At 40.4% G+C, this 18,865-nt stretch overlaps 2 protein-coding genes and 1 long non-coding RNA gene across 3 annotated transcripts in view; 2 read left to right on the plus strand and 1 right to left on the minus strand.

Moving 5' to 3' along the window:
- Positions 1 to 18,865, plus strand: part of LOC124280683 — a 77,476-nt gene that overhangs the window by 17,026 nt on the left and 41,585 nt on the right. Inside the window, exon 3 of the mRNA XM_046716678.1 lies at positions 9,785 to 9,869. Within this exon, the coding sequence (XP_046572634.1) occupies positions 9,855 to 9,869 (15 nt within the window). The 5' untranslated portion in view covers positions 9,785 to 9,854. The remainder of the gene's footprint in view (positions 1 to 9,784; positions 9,870 to 18,865) is intronic.
- LOC124280679 lies at positions 2,897 to 4,031 on the plus strand. Its single transcript, XM_046716673.1, has 2 exons — positions 2,897 to 3,279; positions 3,379 to 4,031. Exons 1-2 carry the CDS (start codon positions 3,015 to 3,017, stop codon positions 3,903 to 3,905), a joined length of 792 nt encoding a protein of 263 aa, XP_046572629.1. The 5' UTR covers positions 2,897 to 3,014; the 3' UTR covers positions 3,906 to 4,031.
- LOC124280690 lies at positions 13,125 to 17,789 on the minus strand. The gene is made up of 3 exons (XR_006899747.1): positions 17,761 to 17,789; positions 16,116 to 16,139; positions 13,125 to 13,211 (listed from the first exon to the last, which is right to left on the minus strand). It is a non-coding gene; the product is annotated as an uncharacterized LOC124280690 (long non-coding RNA).

An 18,865-nucleotide genomic window follows, 5' to 3' on the forward strand; every position in this document is an offset into this window, starting at 1 on the left:
ACAGCCAAGCCCTGATCGACAGCCAAGGCAAACCATGGAGACAATGGCCTCGACAAGAGACGAAAATAAAAGGAATCTACGTTATCAAACAGGATAGACTGATCATCTATGTGGGGAGGTCCAAAGATGTAATCCACCGTCTGAGGTCACACTGCTCCGGAGACAAGCAAGCCATCGACAGACATATTGGTGTTACCCCTGCCTGGAGGCTCAGCTACAACTATGTGCCTGACACCGACCACAGCTGTACTGAGAACTGTTATTTAAAATACATTGCTAAGTTGCAAGGTCACTGGCCGGAGTACAACATGCAGAGAGGCAAGCGTGTTAACAAACAAGAAAAACGCCAGGAAAGTTTAACCCGTGACAAGGATACAACGTGTGTGATTCTCTGAAACGAAATCAATAATGTCATCAATCAATTAAAGAAGGAGAGTCAATTGACCGAATAATGTGTATATAATCTTTGCCACATTCTTTCACGATTTCACATGATACAGTGAGCTGTTGTGAAATGGGGTTTAACGTCATACTTGACAATATTTCGCTCATATGACGACGTGCAAGCGTGTGCATGTGTGGCTGCAAGCCCAGACAAGCTGGTTTTATAGTGCTAGCCCACTGAGATACCATGCTGCAGTGAAGCATGAATACCCCACTTAGACACATTATACTGACTCCGGGCCGACCAGTCTGCTTCTTTCAGTCTTCCGGCTTGACAAGTCTTCACCCACCTGTCTGTGATTCTTGATTCGTCATAGTGCGCGTGCTTCAAACACGATAAACTAATGACAAGGAGAGATTTGGTTCGTCTTACTCGGAAGCAATATAACCATAGGGTAAGGATGATATCCCATCATCGAGTATGTACCTTTTATTGTCAAAAGGAGACAACGAGACTTCCCTTACCTTCACTGTGTACAATGTATTGTGAAAAGACCTGATTTGGTGAAACGTAGAACAAAACTGTTTTCTATCGAACAGACACTCTTTTAACATCTCGTGTCTGAGGTGTTTTTTCACCCAGGTACGCTGTATACCCTTAGCACGTTTCTCCTCTATCAGTACAGCACTCTTTTCTCCTTCCTCGCTCTCTACTTCCTGCTTTACTACAAAACTGTAACATTTACTTTTCAATCCAACAAATTAAGTAATAATATGATGTGCAGTTTCTGATTTCATGAGACCCGGCTGTTTATGTCTTTCTGTGGTGTACAGTGGGTGAGACTTTGGAAAATTGGACGTGTCAAACAATTCCATATGATAGCTCATAAACAGATAAGGGTCCAGGAGGGGTTTTTACAGTGGGGCGCTCACGGCCAATAAGAGCGAATCCGTATCAGACATACACAGTTTCACCCGACCACCGTACTGTCTAACCAAAACATCATACCAGAAAGAATAGATTCTTCTCTTGGCATGTTCCAGTATACAGAATCCCACAGCAATGGGTTTGTTTAACGCGACCGAAGTACTGTTCGGAGAAAATATTGAGACGTTTGAAATTGCACTTGGCTGAACATTTCGTCAGTACATCGGTCACCAAACGAATGTCCTTGTACTTTCTACAGTTTTCAATCTGTTTTCCATAACACGCATTGCTCAAACGTTTGTAAAACTCTTTGGACGCGCTGTCAGTTGCCATTTTACGTTTGTGAGTGTTGACATCGATATAAGGTTTCATCCACGCATCCTGGGCGAATCTGACTACGGCGTGAATATGTTTCACTCGCATACCTAGTCTCAAATAACACTTCAACGTGTCCAAATGAACGATGTAGTTGTTTTTGTCATAAAGAGTGCAAAATAATGTTTTCCCACTCGATTTGGTTTTAGATAGACCTTTATATAAATATCTTCACAATATGGTGAAAATTCGCTCGACGGTATGTCCCTATGCATCGGTGCGGGAGGGAATGAAGAGAAGTAATCGTGTAAATACGGAGGGATTGTCAGATCACATTCTATCGTATAGCCATAGTCCCCGTCATAAGGGACAGCAATCCAGTCAATACTGTCAAACTCGTCAAACTCGTCACGCTCTAAGAACTCAAACTTCACCACGGCCAATGGCTCTGTCATACAAGTAGCGTTCAGGCTGTTCACGTCATAGTACAACAACTGACCCGTCTCTTTCGCAGGGTCGTACTCATCCCCCATGTGCACGTTGTTAATTTTGAAATAACGATGGGAGATGAAACTACATCCACCTCTGATGCCCTTCTCAAAATACCCGTATAAATCGGGGTGTGTTAAGAGTCGTAATTGTACACGGGTGAGCTTAAGGCAAGACATGTTCGAGAAACCTGGTAGACTCACAAAATGAAACGGTTCGATGCCATAGTCTGTCATACACATTGATCGAAACATTTGCATGACGTCGCATAACAGCAAAGTGTCCAACGACACTTCATTCATCGATTTCATGTCAAACGTATGCCAAAGTTCATAATCCGGATCCGAAACTCCTTCCTCGCTCAGTGAAGAATAAACTTGATCTTTGGACTGTAAAAAGTGCTCGCGCAAAATCTCAAAACTGCTTACATACTGACCGCCTCCGTGGTTTAGTGGTTAGAGCGTCCGCCCGGACAGTGGAAGGTCGCGGGCTCGATCCCCGACCGCGTCATACCAAAAAGACGTTAAAATATGGTACTTGTTGGGCCCCGCCTGGCGCTCGGCATTAATGGCTACAACAAGGACCGGTCGGCTCGGAGTCAGTATAATGTGTCTGAGTGGGGTATTCATGCTTCACTGCGGCATGGTATCTCAGTGGGCTAGCACTATAAAACCAGCTTCAGTCTGGGCTAGTACAAGCAGCCACACATACACATACACACGCATACACGTCGTCATATGAGCGAAATATTCTCAAGCACGACGTTTCGTTTCGTTTTTCGTCTCGTCTCGTCTCGTCTCGTCTCGCCTAACCTCACCTCACCTCACCTCACCTCACCTACAGGACTGTTATATCTCCTAAAATCCTACCAGCATCTACTTGACTACCGGACAAGGCGATGAATAGGGTTACCAAGAAGATAAGCTACTGGTTTAACAACACGGTACATGTGAACTTGGACCCATCTACCTCAAAACCGTTCATTCATATAAAGAAACGCAATTTAAAAGGAGAGAAAAGCGTAAGTCTAACGCCCGAGGCATTCACGGAACTTGTTCAGAAGCAGGAAGAGATTCTGGAGGTTGTAGAAGACCTCGAGCTGGTCAACTGTTGCGATCCTGATGTGGATGGCATCAATCGAATCCATCCGCATAAAAGACCCGGTAAGTCCCGAATTATTTACTTATTTCCATTCTTCAACAGAACTGCTGTATACATATTTCATTTAAAAATTAATAATCTACTTCTACATTCCATTTTAGATTCGATGATAAGACCTGTCTCACCACCACCTGGAACAGAATCTGTCAAGTCAAGACCAAGCTGTAGCGGATACACACATGTTGAAAATGGGAGCGAACACATCATCATCAACAACAACAACATCGTTGCACAGAACGGATGCGTGGCTCCCACACCTATGACAAACCCAAACACCACGCAACCTTGGAATGGATACGCGCCCTCTGAACCTCTGCCGGGCGGAAACAACCCACAGCCGTGGAATGGATACACGAGGTCAGAACCTCTGCAGTGGAACGGATATACGACCTCCCAACCTCTGCAGTGGAACGGATACACGGGCTCACACCTCCGCAGTGGAATGGATACGCGGCCTCTCAACCTCGGCCAGACCAAAATAACACACAGCAATGGAACGGATACACGAGCTCCCAACCTCTGCAGTGGAACGGATATACGACCTCCCAACCTATGCAGTGGAATGGATACGCGGCCTCCCAAACTCTATCAGACCGAAACAATATTCACCCATGGAACGGGGACGTAGCCCACAACGTGTACACGGACGTCAACAACTACAGCACCTGGACTCGACCTGAGGATGCTAGTACACTTGAAACTACCACTGACACTAACAAGTAGTATACTTCCTAGGAGTAATTCATTCATTCATACTTACACATGAGGTTATTATAATTAATAAAGAAAAAAAAAGTTATCATGTTTGTTATTTATTGACATTTTCTATCATCGGATATATACATATAGTAGATAGATAGTTAGATATGAATGAGCTTCGAGAAAGTGGATAGCGTTACTGCTGTCTTCAACTCGAACACAGCAGTTTGTTAGTGGTTTGTCTACCATTACAGTTGCTGACATTTCTATCTGACTATACATATACACGTGTGTTAAAGACAACCGTAACTGTACATAATTTGTCTGGAGTAAATTATCTTGAGGAACACCTCACGCAGAGTAAAATACACGCGAGCTCACACGCACAACACAACGAGACATACACCAGACCATTCGTGACCCACTCGTGTTATTCCGGGACAAGCCGAATACCGACTCGTTCCCCTCTCGAAGGCATTCGTCACCACTCGCCCCTTTCCGTAACCTCCAAGAAGACTCGTTCCCCACTCGATGCTTGTTATGTGCGAAAATACAGCAAACCAATCAGAATATTTCCAATTTTCTAAATAAGGTTTAATAATAAAAAATGGGAATTGTTTTATTGAATATACAAATAAAATAATATTTTTTCGGCTACATTAAATCCCAATGCAGATACTCAAAGAAATTACTTTAAAATGTTTCTCAAACTGAATACATTGTATTCGTGTAACCTTGCTGTCACACCCCTGGTGGAATTTTAAATGAATTCGCTGGAAAAAAAGAGAATGACCAACAAACAGTCAGACTAAAATATCCCCAGAGCTGTGAAATATAAGCCCAATGTTAAAGATTAAGGCTGATCAGCTACATACAAGTATGATATTATTGTTTTGAAACTCGAAGCGATTATAATTACATTTCCTAAAATTGGTCGAAGCGCACGTACAATCTCCATAACAAGCTCGCAAGCTCGACAGAAACACACTCCGTTGGACCCATGAGAGCCGTGTGTATTTGAATCTCTCACCGTCATTCGCATGATTCTTATTAAAAACTTCATAATAGCCAGCAAAATCCTGTTAGCTACGTTCTTTGTACTTTCAATATGACGATATATATTTTTGATGATTCTTTAAACAATGACATAATGCCATAAACGATTTAAGTACTCGGGATTATTTTTATCAAAGCACCGGGCTCATTTACGCGCGTTCTAATTGGTTTGTCGTATTTTCGCACATAACAAGTATCGATAGGGGGACGAGTCTTCTTGGAGGTTACGGAAAGGGGCGAGTGGTGACGAATGGCACCAGACGGATTCAACAACCTTAGGTGTGTAAACCGGAAGCTCTTCGCGAGCAGATGACAGTCCTGAAGCAGACGAACGGGTTCGTATCCAACCCATAGCGGACGATCAGTCGCTAGCAGACGACGAACACCTGTCGTCGCTCATATTCACACCGCTTAATTCTATAACCTCCTTTGTGTCCATTGTTACCACATCTTTAGGGAGTCTTTCTCGGTCTACTGCACCTTCAAGTACCTCCCTCCACGCTTCTTCGCTTTCCATTGAAATTGGGAGGTAACTGGTATCCTGGTGTCAGGGGTTTTCGACGATGTAAGACAAAAACGTAATTTTTATCTGTAAGTTTTTATTTTTACTAACCTCGAGTGATAAAGGATATATTCATCTATTTCACACAAAAATATCAAGTGTTTCCTACAAAAATAGCGTTGATGACATCGTATCGGCGAAGCAGTGGCCGCTCGTAACATCCGGGTATTTTGTATGGGTTTTCGACGATGAGCCATACTTTTTCCTCCGCACTGCGAGGGAGTGTTGTGATCACGTGGCTTCCTATTTATATAGTAGCCACATAAAGAAACTGTTCATTGTCAAAATATTATCCCAGTTGATAAATACGATAACAATGTCAAAGGTACATATAAACCTTAATGGAGACCATAACAAGTCGGGAGAATTTCAATTGAAAAGTCAATCACAATGACGTCACGAGTCCACAAGCGGGACAGGGGTCAAACGGGTATGTTCACCATCGGCATTGAGAACAGCAGTGAATCGAAGACGCATAGAGCCTATCAAACGTGCAAGGAAGGCTTGTGGGATGTCACGCCAGATTCTCTCAAGTTCTGTTGCAAGGTCAAGGACGTTATCTGGCGGATGAGGAAGACGGCGTAGACGTCGATCCATCTCGTCCCAAACATGCTCTATCGGGGAGAGATCCGGTGAATTTGCAGGCCAAGGCAGTAAGTCAACGTTGTGGTGTTGCAAGAAATCCATAGCAACCCTTGCCGTATGAGGGCGGACATTGTCCTGTTGGAATGTTAACCCAGGGCCATGACGTTGCAGAAAAGGAATTGCCACAGGTCGAAGAATCTGATCCCTGTAGCCCACACCAGTTAAATAGCCCTGAACAATCACCAAAGGAGTTCTTTGCACGTGCACGGAACCACCACCAAAGCGATTCCAATCACCAAATCACCATGACGTTGTGCAGACGTGAGCCTTGGCATGCAATGCGTTTTAATAGCCGTTTATCTTTTTTGAACGATCGCAAGGGCAGGGGTTGAGCTTTCCAAAGTGACAGTATTGTGTGGCATTCATTTGCTCTGTTTCTCTTTCCCGGAATTCACGTACAACAAGTAATTGCACGTCTCAAGGACAAACCCACTGACGTCACGGAACGTGGCACGTGCATGCATGTTGGATACATGTCACTCATCTCTGAATTTTTGTATGCACAGTTTCTTTATGTGCCTATAGTTTGGCATGAAATGCATGTGGACCCGTTTTTTTTGTAAATATCTCTTCATCCAATGATCCAATCGATCTCAAACTGTACAAGTGGATGTTTTGTCAGACAACCTAATCACATTGTAAATCAGCGATTGTATGCATTTGTATTAAAGAATCTGTCTATGTAACTGTCAACAAAAGAAACAGCAGAACGCAGACTGCTTGCAGAGGGAGGGCGCCAATGACCTGTAACAGCGGCAGTGTTGGGTCATAAAGGTCAACGTTGGTCAATGTAGGTCAGCTATGCACGTGACAGGTATGAAGAGGTGTCACAGGTCGTGAATAGGGTAAGGTGGGTGTCAACTGTTAACCATCATACGGAGTTTGTTTCTCTGAGTTGTTCAATAAACCACAAAACCCATTAGTGAGAATTATTCTGTAGGTTAAAATCTTTAAATTTGTAATGTTAATGTCAAATTTTGTTTATGCAGTACCTAAGTGGAAATGCATTTAAAGAACACAGGAAGTTTATTTACACTAAATCATTAATCGGACCACCTATGGTTAGAACTCAACAACTGTTAAAGCCCCGTTCCCTCGGACACAAGCACACACAATCATGCACACTCATTGAAGAAAAGATAGAATGAAGACAAAAGTGTTATGTTTTGATGTCGTTCACATTCCAAATTAAGCAATGCATTTCTAATAGCCTTAAGCATATAGATAGTTAATATTTATATTTTCATGATAAGTTTATGTGAAATGAATGTTTTATGTTACACTATAAGTCGTTGGAATTAGTCAGTGCTGTCATTGTTAAAAGAAGTTATATTTCTTTGAGCATATCTGGCTGGATACTATTATTATCTGTAAATATAATAACAGAATTAAACTTCATCAAGTTCACTCCAATCTTGCACAGAGGAGTCATCAGTGTCCAGACGAATGACAACTGGATTAACTGTTTGCTCCTTCAATCCATCTTTGAGCCAGTACTCTTTCTCCACCTTCTTGACATGTTCAACACATACATGCCAGAGTGCAATGTCAATGTCACTTATAGCAGTGTTTACAATGTGCTTGACATCATTCAACTTGAATGATTGATTTTTCCGGGCCACTGTACTTTTAAGGTCTCTCCAGATCAGTTCGATTGGGTTGAGATCACAGTGGTACGGTGGTAATCTCAAGACCTTATAGCCGTGTTGGCGTAGCATGTTGTCAATGTTATATGTGGGTGGAGGTTTGTTAGGTTTAAACAAAGAGTACAACTGTGGTTTAGTGGCCTTAACTAAAAATTGTATATTGTTATTTGTTAGCCATTGCTGCATATCTGACTTCTTTGTATTGGAAGTTGGGCACCTATTGTTTGGATCTCGAACACTGTGATAGGGAGCATTGTCCATGACAACAATACTTTTGTAAGGCAGAGCTGGCAACAATTGTTCCTCAACATACTGTGTGAAAACCGTTGAGTTCATTTCTGTATGATAGTCCCTACCATCTGTGCTCTTTGACCGAAATACCAGATCACACCTAGGTAGGAATCCACGGTGGGAACCAGCATGAAGAACGATTAAACGTTCACCTTTGCCTCTTGGTATTGTCCCACCATCACTGGGATCAGAGGGTAGCCACTGTCTGGCAGCAGTATGGTTTGCATTGACCCAGGTCTCATCCAGATATATAGGTTCGAACCCATCCTCTCTTGCCTGCTTAATTTCTCTCAGATAGTTACACCTTATTTTCACGATATCAGATCTCTCACGCATTACAAGTTTCTGGTTTGCTACCTTCTTGTACTTGTATCCAAATTTGAGCAGTAGTTTGCTTAGCATAAACCTAGAAACATTAATGTCGTGATCCTCTGCAAGGATGTGTTTTAACTTTCTTGTGGACAGGTGTTTATTTCTAGCAAATAGATGGGAATGACATCTCTGACGACCCTGATGTCAAAAGAATCTAACTTTGGATGCCTACCTTTTTGTACATGGTTTTGTTTATTGGTTGTTGGTTTATTTTTCACAATTTTTAGCACGATGTTCTTTTTCATGCCAAGAGCAAAAGTTGTACGTTTCATGTAATCCGACACCTTATAAATCGGTTTGCTACGTTTGCTCTCTTTTTAAAAAAGATTCAACACATTTCTAATTAAACGTTTATCATCATATGAATAAGCTTTCATGATGACAGCTAGAAGTAGTCAATGGGAATGATCCAAACGGTCTATCACTGTGCAGTGCACAGGTAACTATCATGAACTGCACGTGCATTTACCTTTCTTACCCAACACTGCCGCTGTTACAGGTCATTGGCTCCCTCCCTCTGCAAGCAGTCTGCGTTCTGCTGTTTCTTTTGTTGACAGTTACATAGACAGATTCTTTAATACAAATGCATACAATCGCTGATTTACAATGTGATTAGGTTGTCTGACAAAACATCCACTTGTACAGTTTGATAATCGATTGGATCACAGGATGAAGAGATATTTACAAAAACCGGGTCACCAGCAGACGACTGATCTTACTGAATTTTCGCTTGCTATTTTTTGTTATAAAGGCAGCTGATTTTGCATCTAAAGTGGTATTAACGATCTCGGGTAAATAATATTGATGTTTGTTTGCTTTTTATATAACTTTACTTCCCGATTTCCATTGTCAATAAAACTTCTCACGACAGCGACTGGGCACCCGCCCTACCAGTGAAACTGTTTGTGCACTCCGATCGCACACGTACTCCCCCGATATAGCGCGTGCAATGCAATCGTCGAATTCACCAGAACGTCGAATTCAGCTCGTGTTGGGATATTGTTGTCATGAACTCCTACTTTTTCCTCTACTCTGTCAATTTTCTTTACTTAAGACCATACATTTGTCAGGAACACGATATCAAATTATCGGGCTATATGATGAAGTTATGCAATGTCCATTGCGTGACTAAATTAAGAGATACGTCAGCTTTACATTGGTTATATTTATATCGGTGTCATTGTGTACGTCACACTTCATATACCCCGACAATACTCGGAATTGTATCACTTCTAGGAAACTGACTGTGCGCCATTGCTGTACAAGCTCCGTTCACAGATACCTGCCTTACGCTAAGGTTTCGGGAATGGCGAACTGTTCTGTAAGTATTCAATAGCTAATGACATTTGTCTTAGAATCAGCTCTGTGATTGAGTTCTGGGCGGTACTTTTGTCAGAGGTCGTGTCAGGTACATGTGAGAAGGTGGGCGGTGGGGTAGCCTGTTGGTTAAACAAAGTGCACATTTTCTGAGATTAAGTGATAGTAAAAGAACTAAACAATTCTTATAATTTAAAAGCTTGTCGAGATAATCTAGGATACGGTCTTTCAGAGTCTGTAATTGGTGGACACAAATGAAGAATGGTTATACAAATATCTATTGGTAAAAATAAGTAGTGATTTTGTTGAACGTCAGATACGTTAAGTAGATAATATATTTCAAACCAGCCAGAAAGGAAACCCGTTGCATCTTGCGAATGCTAGATAATTCATAAGAATTTAATACAACACAAGACAATAGCAAAATAAGTAGAATTGTTGCAGATGTAAAAACAACAACAATGATTTTCCATATTGTATTACACGTATCTGATGCTACAAAAGCAAAATTGGAGTGAAGTTTATCTCGCTTAGTTTCACACACGTTTGTGATACTGCTGTCATCGGTGCTTAAAAATCAATTGGTTTACAACTACTGCGCTGTACAGAATCCCTTCAGTTACAGATGACGAGTTCACGTATCTGATGAAAAATGAAAGTAACAAACCTTCTATTTCAGGTACGACCACATGTATCTTTTCAAGTTAACTTTAGAAAGAAAAGGCACATAACTGTTTTACAGACTGGGATGACTGGAAACGAAAGCACTCGTACAACTCGTTGTATGATTTTGAATATGTATTACTGGTCGATGACTAAACTGTATCAGGTATCTTATGGCAATATCAGGGACACAAATAATGCAATGTTTTTGGAAACAAATTTTCTTATGACTACCTAGTATTTCCTTTATGATTTTGCAAGTATATATATTTTCAAGTCCAATGAGATAGCATATTTACACAAATGGTTGCAATACGTGGAATTGTTATCAGGTACTTGCAGGAAGGACAAAGGAAATATGTAACAAAGGTCTATATCATGATGCGGTGTATAACAAAATTACTGGCACAAACACTGAGGTAACATGAATTGTGATACTGTGTGTAGTAAGAAGAAAAATACATTTCAGTAACAAAATAATTTATAAGACGACAGGGACAACGAAATACAGGAAATGTGCGTTAAGCGGAGAATCAATGTAAAGCGTCGTTTAATTAAAGAGACAAACCAAATATCCTCTCTATATTCTTCCATGATATAACAAAACCAAAATGGGTGTCTTTACAAAGTCTAGTGGTTCAATCGTTTGCTCATCACGCCGAAGATCCGGGTACGATTTCCCACATGAATACAATGTGTGAAGCCCATTTCTGGTGTCAACGCCGTGATATTGCTGGAATATTGTAAACGTAAGCGTAAAACTCACTCACTCACTCACTGTAAATTAAGAGACACGTCAACTTTATATACGCTTATAGTATCATCTTACATTCAAACAGGTAATACCCTCTCCTATACCCTCACCATGCAAGAATAACCTTCTATGTCCTATCCTCACTTCTACAAACACATACATATACTATGACTTTCGAAAAATCTCATTTGAAATGATCATGTGAAGGTAATACAGACGTATAAAGAAAACCAATGTTCATGGCGAGACACGTCAGCACTATATACGTCTATAGGATTACCTTACATTCAAACTGGCAGATGTGTCAGTGAGGTCAAAGGTTAGACTGTTGGACCATTCTGGTGAAATCCAATTATTGTTGCTGACAGATAAAAGACCAATCTTGGATTCAAATCCACGACCAGCAGATCCTGACAAGTTAGATTGGGGTATTAGGTTTGATATATGTTTTGTCTGTTTATTAGGAGTATGTCAGTCATGATTCACTTCCGTGTTACATGTATTGCAGGCGGAAACTAGGCGAAACAGCCAAACCCTGATCAATAACCCAGGCATTCGATGGAGACAATGGCCTCAACTACAGACTGAAGTAGCAGGAATCTACGTTATCAAACAGGGTAAATCGGTCATCTACGTGGGGAGGACCGGCAATCTAAACCAACGTCCGCGGGCACACTGCTACGGGAAGCAAGCCATCGACATACATATTGCTGATCCCGCCCCCCAAGAGGCTCAGCTACAACTATGTGATTGACCCCGACCAGAGGTGTAATGAGCGCTGTTATATACAGCACATTTCTCAGTTGCAAGGTCGGCGGCCGAGGTTCAACATAAAAGAAGGAGATGCGTGTGCCCAATGTGAGAGAAGATAACCGCGGTGACAAGGATATAGAATGCGCGATTCTCTGAAACGAAATCCAGAATGTCATTTAACTTTTAAAGAAGGAGATTTATCTGACTTACCTATAACTGACTGAATAGTGTGTCTATACGTGTGAGATTTGTGTTAATCTTTGCCATATTCATTAACGAAGATATATAAGAGAGTGAGTGAGTGAGTTAATATTTATCGTCACATCGGCAATATTATATAAAAAGAGAAATAAACATGATGACATTGTACACTTTGCGTCCTATCTTTTCTTTCTGTCCCACATCTTAAACCTGGACCATCACATATATCTAAACCTTGAACATGAGTTATATCTAAACCTGCATCATCAGTTATATCTAAACCTAGATCATCAGTTATATCTAAATCTGGATCATCAGTTGTGTCTAAACCTGGATCATCAGTTGTGTCTAAACCTGGATCATCAGTTATATCTAAACCTGGACCATCAGTTATATCTAAACAAGGATCATCAGTTATATCTAAACCTGGATCATCAGTTATGTGTAAACTTTGATCATCAGTTATATATAAACCTGGATTATCAATTATATCTAATCCTGGACCATCAGTTATGTGTAAACTTTTATCATCAGTTATATATTAACCTTGATCATCAGTTATATCTAAACTTGGACCATCTGCTATTTCTGAACCTGGATCATCAGCTATATCTAAACCTGGATTATCAGTTTTGTCTAAATCTGGATATCAGTTATATCTAAACCTATACCATCAGTTATATCTAAACCTCAATCATCAGTTATATCTAAACCTGGATGATCAGTTATATCTAAACCTGGAATATCAGTTATATCTAAACCTGGATCATGTTATATCTAAACCTGGATCATCAGTTATATCTAAACCTGGATTATCAGTTATATCTAAACCTCGATCATCAGTTATATCTAAACCTGGACCATCAGTTATATCTAAACCTCGATCATCAGTTATATCTAAACCTGGACCATCAGTTATATCTAAACCTGGACCATCAGTTATATCTAAACCTGGACCATCAGTTATATCTAAACCTCGACAATCAGTTATAGCAAAAGCAATATTACTTCTTCAACATTGGTTTGTTTCATCGTTCCTGTCAAACGATCTTCTCTAGTAAGTTGTAACGTTTTATTGATTCCGTCTTCAATGGCAACATCGTCTCCAAGAATTTTCCTTCAGATATCCCAAGACAAGCGTCGCACACGCACACGCACGCACGTGCACGTGCACAGACACACACAAACACACACACGCACGCACACACACACATACACACAACTCTTGTCTTAGGGTATCTGGAGGAAAACTTCAAACATAAAATCAGTCAAATTCTTGGAGAGGATGTTGTCCTTTATTTCATGGATAGTTGGAAAAGATTTTAAGACGACTGTAATTGTTTAGCACGGGGGCCGATATTATCGATCAGCGCGGTTGTAATACGACCCAGGTAGTACACCGCGTGTCATAGACGTTCTCTGTGTAGACCGTATCGCGAAATGCCTCATGTCAGTGATATGATCAATTCTGATATGAAATACGTCCTCTCTTCGAACACTGGGACATGCTTTAGTGGGTTCAGAAATGTAGGCAGTGGTTTGGATTAAAGTAAACAGTATATACCAAACTCAACCTAACGTTCCGCCGACATTACGCAATTGCAGATTGCAACAACTGTTTTTACTGAAGGTATTTACATAACAAAGTGTTGCCTCTTTATTGATAATGTTTACTTTCTAATTCTGCCTTCAATAAAACGAAAATTGCCCCCAACTATCGGTTTACAAACATAAGACACTGATACATTCCTGTACTGTCCTATCCACTATTCCACAAACACATACATGTATACTTTGACTTTCGAAAAATGAACACGTAGAGGTAATACTGACGTGTTAAGGTATAAATGAAAACCAATGTTCATGGCGTGACATATCAGCATTGTGTAAGTCTATAGTATCACCTTACATTCAAACTGGTAATACCCTGACAGATCCCCAAACTGTCTTTGTTCTCAGAAACTGGGTGTGCACCATTGCGCGGTACGATGGCCGTGGATAATTACTTGCTAGGAATCGATTTGTTATGAATGTGTGACCTTTATGTGGATATATTCAAAAGATCTTTTTTTTTGTTATGAACACGTCTGGACCAGTTTGTTAAACACATTTCGTCTGTAACGTGACCTGCCCCAACTGATAGTTCGCGAACAATTTGTAAAATATTTGTAAATGATGTGAAATTTGTCCTACAAATGTGCTGTGCCTTGATTGTTAGCGCTATGAGCATACCTAGTGTGGAGTTTGGCGCTATATAAATGGACACATTATTATTATTATTAGAATCAGGTCTGATTGAGCTTGTAAGGTCATCTCCGTTTTGAGCAGTACCCACGTCATATCAGGGCGTGGCAGATAAGGTGTGAGGGAGGTCAAAGGTTAGACTGTTCGACCATTCGGGTGAAATCCAGTCGTATGTTGCTGACAGATAAAAGACCAATCTTGGATTCAAACCCACGACCAGCAGATCCTGACAAGTTAAATTGGGGTTTTAGGTCTGATATATGTTGTGTCTGTTTATTAAGAGCATTTCAGTGAGGATTCACTTCCGTGTTACATGTATTGCAGGCGAAAACTGGGTACAACTGCCAAGCCCTGATCAGTAGCCCAGGCATTCCATAGAAACGATGGCCTCAACAGACGAAAATAACAGGAATCTACGTTACCAAACAGGATGGATTGGTCATCTTCTTTGGGAGGAGGTCCGATAATATAAAACAACGCCTGAAGTCACTACTACGGGAAGGTGCAAGCCATCGACATACATATTACTGTTACCGCTGACTGGAGGCTCAGCTACAACTATAAAAAAAAACCGGCCAGGAGAGTAATGAGCACTGTTATGTACAATGCATTACCCAGTTGCTAGGTCAGAGGCCGCAGTTCAATTTGCAGAGAGGAAATGCATGTGCCTAAACAAAACAATGTCAGAAAAGATAAACTGGTGACAAGAATACAAAAGGAGCGATTCTCTAAAGGTGAGGTGAGGTGAAATTGGGTTTAACGTCGTGCTTGAGAATATTTCGCTCATATGACGACGTGCATGCGTGTGTATGTGTATGTGCGGCTGCTTGTACTAGCCCAGACTGTACCTGGTTATGTCAAGGTGAGGTGAGGTGAAATTGGGTTTAACGTCGTGCTTGAGAATATTTCGCTCATATTACGACGTGCATGCGTGTGTATGTGTATGTGCGGCTGCTTGTACTAGCCCAGACTGTACCTGGTTATGTCAAGGTGAGGTGAGGTGAAATTGGGTTGAACGTCGTGCTTGAGAATATTTCGCTCATATGACGACGTGCATGCGTGTGTATGTATGTGCGGCTGCTTGTCCTAGCCCAGACTTATTCTGGTTTTATAGTGCTAGCTCACTGAGATATCATGCCGCAGGGAAGCATGAATACCCCATTTAGACACATAATACTGACTCCGAGCCGACCAGTCCTTGTTGTACACATTAATGCCGAGCGCCAGGCAGGGACCAACAAGTACCATATTTTAACGTCTTTTGGTATGACGCGGTCGGGGAACGATTTTCTCTAAAACGAAATCCAGAATGCCATGAATCGGTTAAAGAAGGAGATTCATCTGACTTACGTATATAGATGACGGAATAATGTGTAGATACATCTGACATTTGTGTTAATCTCATTCATTCATTCACGATTTCACATGATATTAGAACAGAAAAGAAATAAACACGATCGCACTGTAAACTGTGCGTCGTGTCTTTTATTTCTGAACCTCACCTATAACCTGAACCATCAGTTATATGTAAACCCAGACCATCAGTTATATCTAAACCCGGACCATCGGTTATATCTACACCTGGACCATCAGTTACATGTATATCTAAACCTGGACCATCACCTATATCTAAACCTGATCCATCATTTATATCTAAACCTGGACCATCATTTATATGTATATCTAAACCTGGACTATCATTTATATCTAAACCTGGACCATCATTTATATGTATATCTAAACCTGGACCATCACCTATATCTAAACCTGGACCATCATTTATATCTAAACCTGTACGATCATTTATATGCATATCTAAACCTGGACCATCATTTATATGTATATCGAAACCTGGACCATCAGCTATATCTAAACCTGGACCATCATTTATATCTAAACCTGTACGATCATTTATATGCATATCTAAACCTGGACCATCATTTATATGTATATCGAAACCTGGACCATCAGCTATATCGAAACCTGGACCATCACCTATATCTAAACCTGGACCCTCATTTATATCTAAACCTGGACCACATTTATATCTACACCTGGAACATCAGTTACATGTATATCTAAACCTGGACCATCAGCTATATCTAAACCTGGACCATCAGCTATATCTAAACCTGGACCCTCATTTATATCTAAACCTGGACCATCATTTATATCTACACCTGGAACATCAGTTACATGTATATCTAAACCTGGACCATCAGCTATATCTAAACCTGGACCCTCATTTATATCTAAACCTGGACCATCAGTTATATGAAAACCTGGACCATCGGTTATATGTATATCTAAACCTGGACCATCAGTTATATCTAAACCTGCACCATCACTTATATCTTAACCCGGACCATCAGTTATATCTAAACCTGGACAATCAGTTATATCTAAACCTGGACAATCAGTTATATCTAAACCTGGACCATCAGCTATATCTAAACCTGGACCATCAGCTATATCTACACCTGGATCATCAGTTATATCTAAACCTGGATCATCAGCTATATCTACACCTGGATCATCAGTTATATCTAAACCCGGACCATCAGTTATATCTTAAACCAAGATCGTCAGTTATATCTAAACCCGGACCATCAGTTATGTCTAAACCTGGACCATCATATGGCTATATTTTACCTGGACCATCACTTATATCTACACCTGGACCATCATATGGCTATATCTAAACCATCAGTTACATGAATATCTAAACCTTGACCATCAGTTATATCTACACCTGGACCATCGGTTATACGTATATCTAAACCTGGACCATCAGTTATATCTAAACCCGGACAATCAGTTATATCTAAACCCGTACCATCACTTATATCTAAACCCGGACCATCAGTTACAAGTATATCTAAACCTGGACCATCAGTTACGTCTAAACCTGGACCATCAGTTAGATCTAAACCTGTACTATCAGTTACATGTATATTTAAACCCAGACAATCACTTATATCTAAACCTGGACCATGAGCTATATCTATACCTGGACCATCGGTTTTATGTATATCTAAACCTGGACCATCAGCTATATCTAAACCTGGACCATCAGCTATATCTAAACCTGGACCATCATTTATATCTAAACCTGGACCATCAGTTATATCTACACCTGGACCATCAGTTATATCTAAACCCGGACCATCAGTTATATCTAAACCTGGACCATCAGTTATATCTAAACCTGGACCATCAGTTATATCTAAACCTGGACCATCAGTTATATCTAAACCCAGACCATCAGTTATATCTAAACCTGGACCATCAGTTATATCTAAACCTGGACCATCAGTTATATCTACACCTGGACCATCAGTTACATCTAAACCTTGACCATCAGTTATATCTAAACCCGGACCATCAGTTATATCTAAACCTAGACCATCAGTTATATCTAAACCCCGACCATCAGTTATATCTAAACCTGGACCATCAGTTATATCTCAGCCTGGACCATCAGTTATATCTAAACCTGGACCATCAGTTAGATCTACACCTGGACCATCAGTTACATCTAAACCTGGACCATCAGTTATATCTAAACCAGGACCATCAGTTATATCTCATCCTGGATCATCAGTTATATCTAAACCTGGACCATCAGTTATATCTAAACCTGCACCATCAGTTATATCTAAACCTGCACCATCAGTTGCATGTATATCTAAACCTGGGCCATCAGCTTTGTCTTAACCTGGACCATCAGTTTTATCTAAACCTGGATCATCAGTGATATCTTAACATGGACCATCAGTTATATCTAAACCTGGATCATCAGTTATATCTAAACCTGGTTCATAAGTTACATGTATATCTAAACCTAGACCATCGGTTATATGTATATCTAAACCTGGATCATCAGTTATGTCTACACCTGGACCATCAGTCATATCTAAACCTGGATCATCAGTTATATCTAAACCTGGATCATCAGTTATATCTAAACCTGGACCATCAGTTACATGTATATCTAAACCTGGACCATCAGTTACATGTATATCTAAACCTGGACCATCAGTTATATGTAATCCTAGACCATCAGTTATATCTAAACCTGGACCATCAGTTATATCTAAACGTGGACCATCAGTTATATCTAAACCTGGACCATCAGTTATATGTAACCCTAGACCATCAGTTATATGTAAACCTGGGTCATAAGTAACATGTTTATCTAAACCTGGATCATCAGTTATTTCTAAACCTTGATTATCAGTTATATCTTGAGGTCCATATGGATCTGGGTTATGGAATTTCCCCCATGGAATGCTTATTACCTTTTCTCCAATTGTAATACTTGCATTAAATTGTAATAATAACGTAAAATATATTTAAAAATTGACGTAAATTGTGTTACGCAA

Source organism: Haliotis rubra, unplaced genomic scaffold (genome assembly GCF_003918875.1).
Source record: "Haliotis rubra isolate DU_JTF1 unplaced genomic scaffold, ASM391887v1 Scf271, whole genome shotgun sequence".
Classification (NCBI taxonomy): Eukaryota; Metazoa; Mollusca; class Gastropoda; order Lepetellida; family Haliotidae; genus Haliotis; species Haliotis rubra.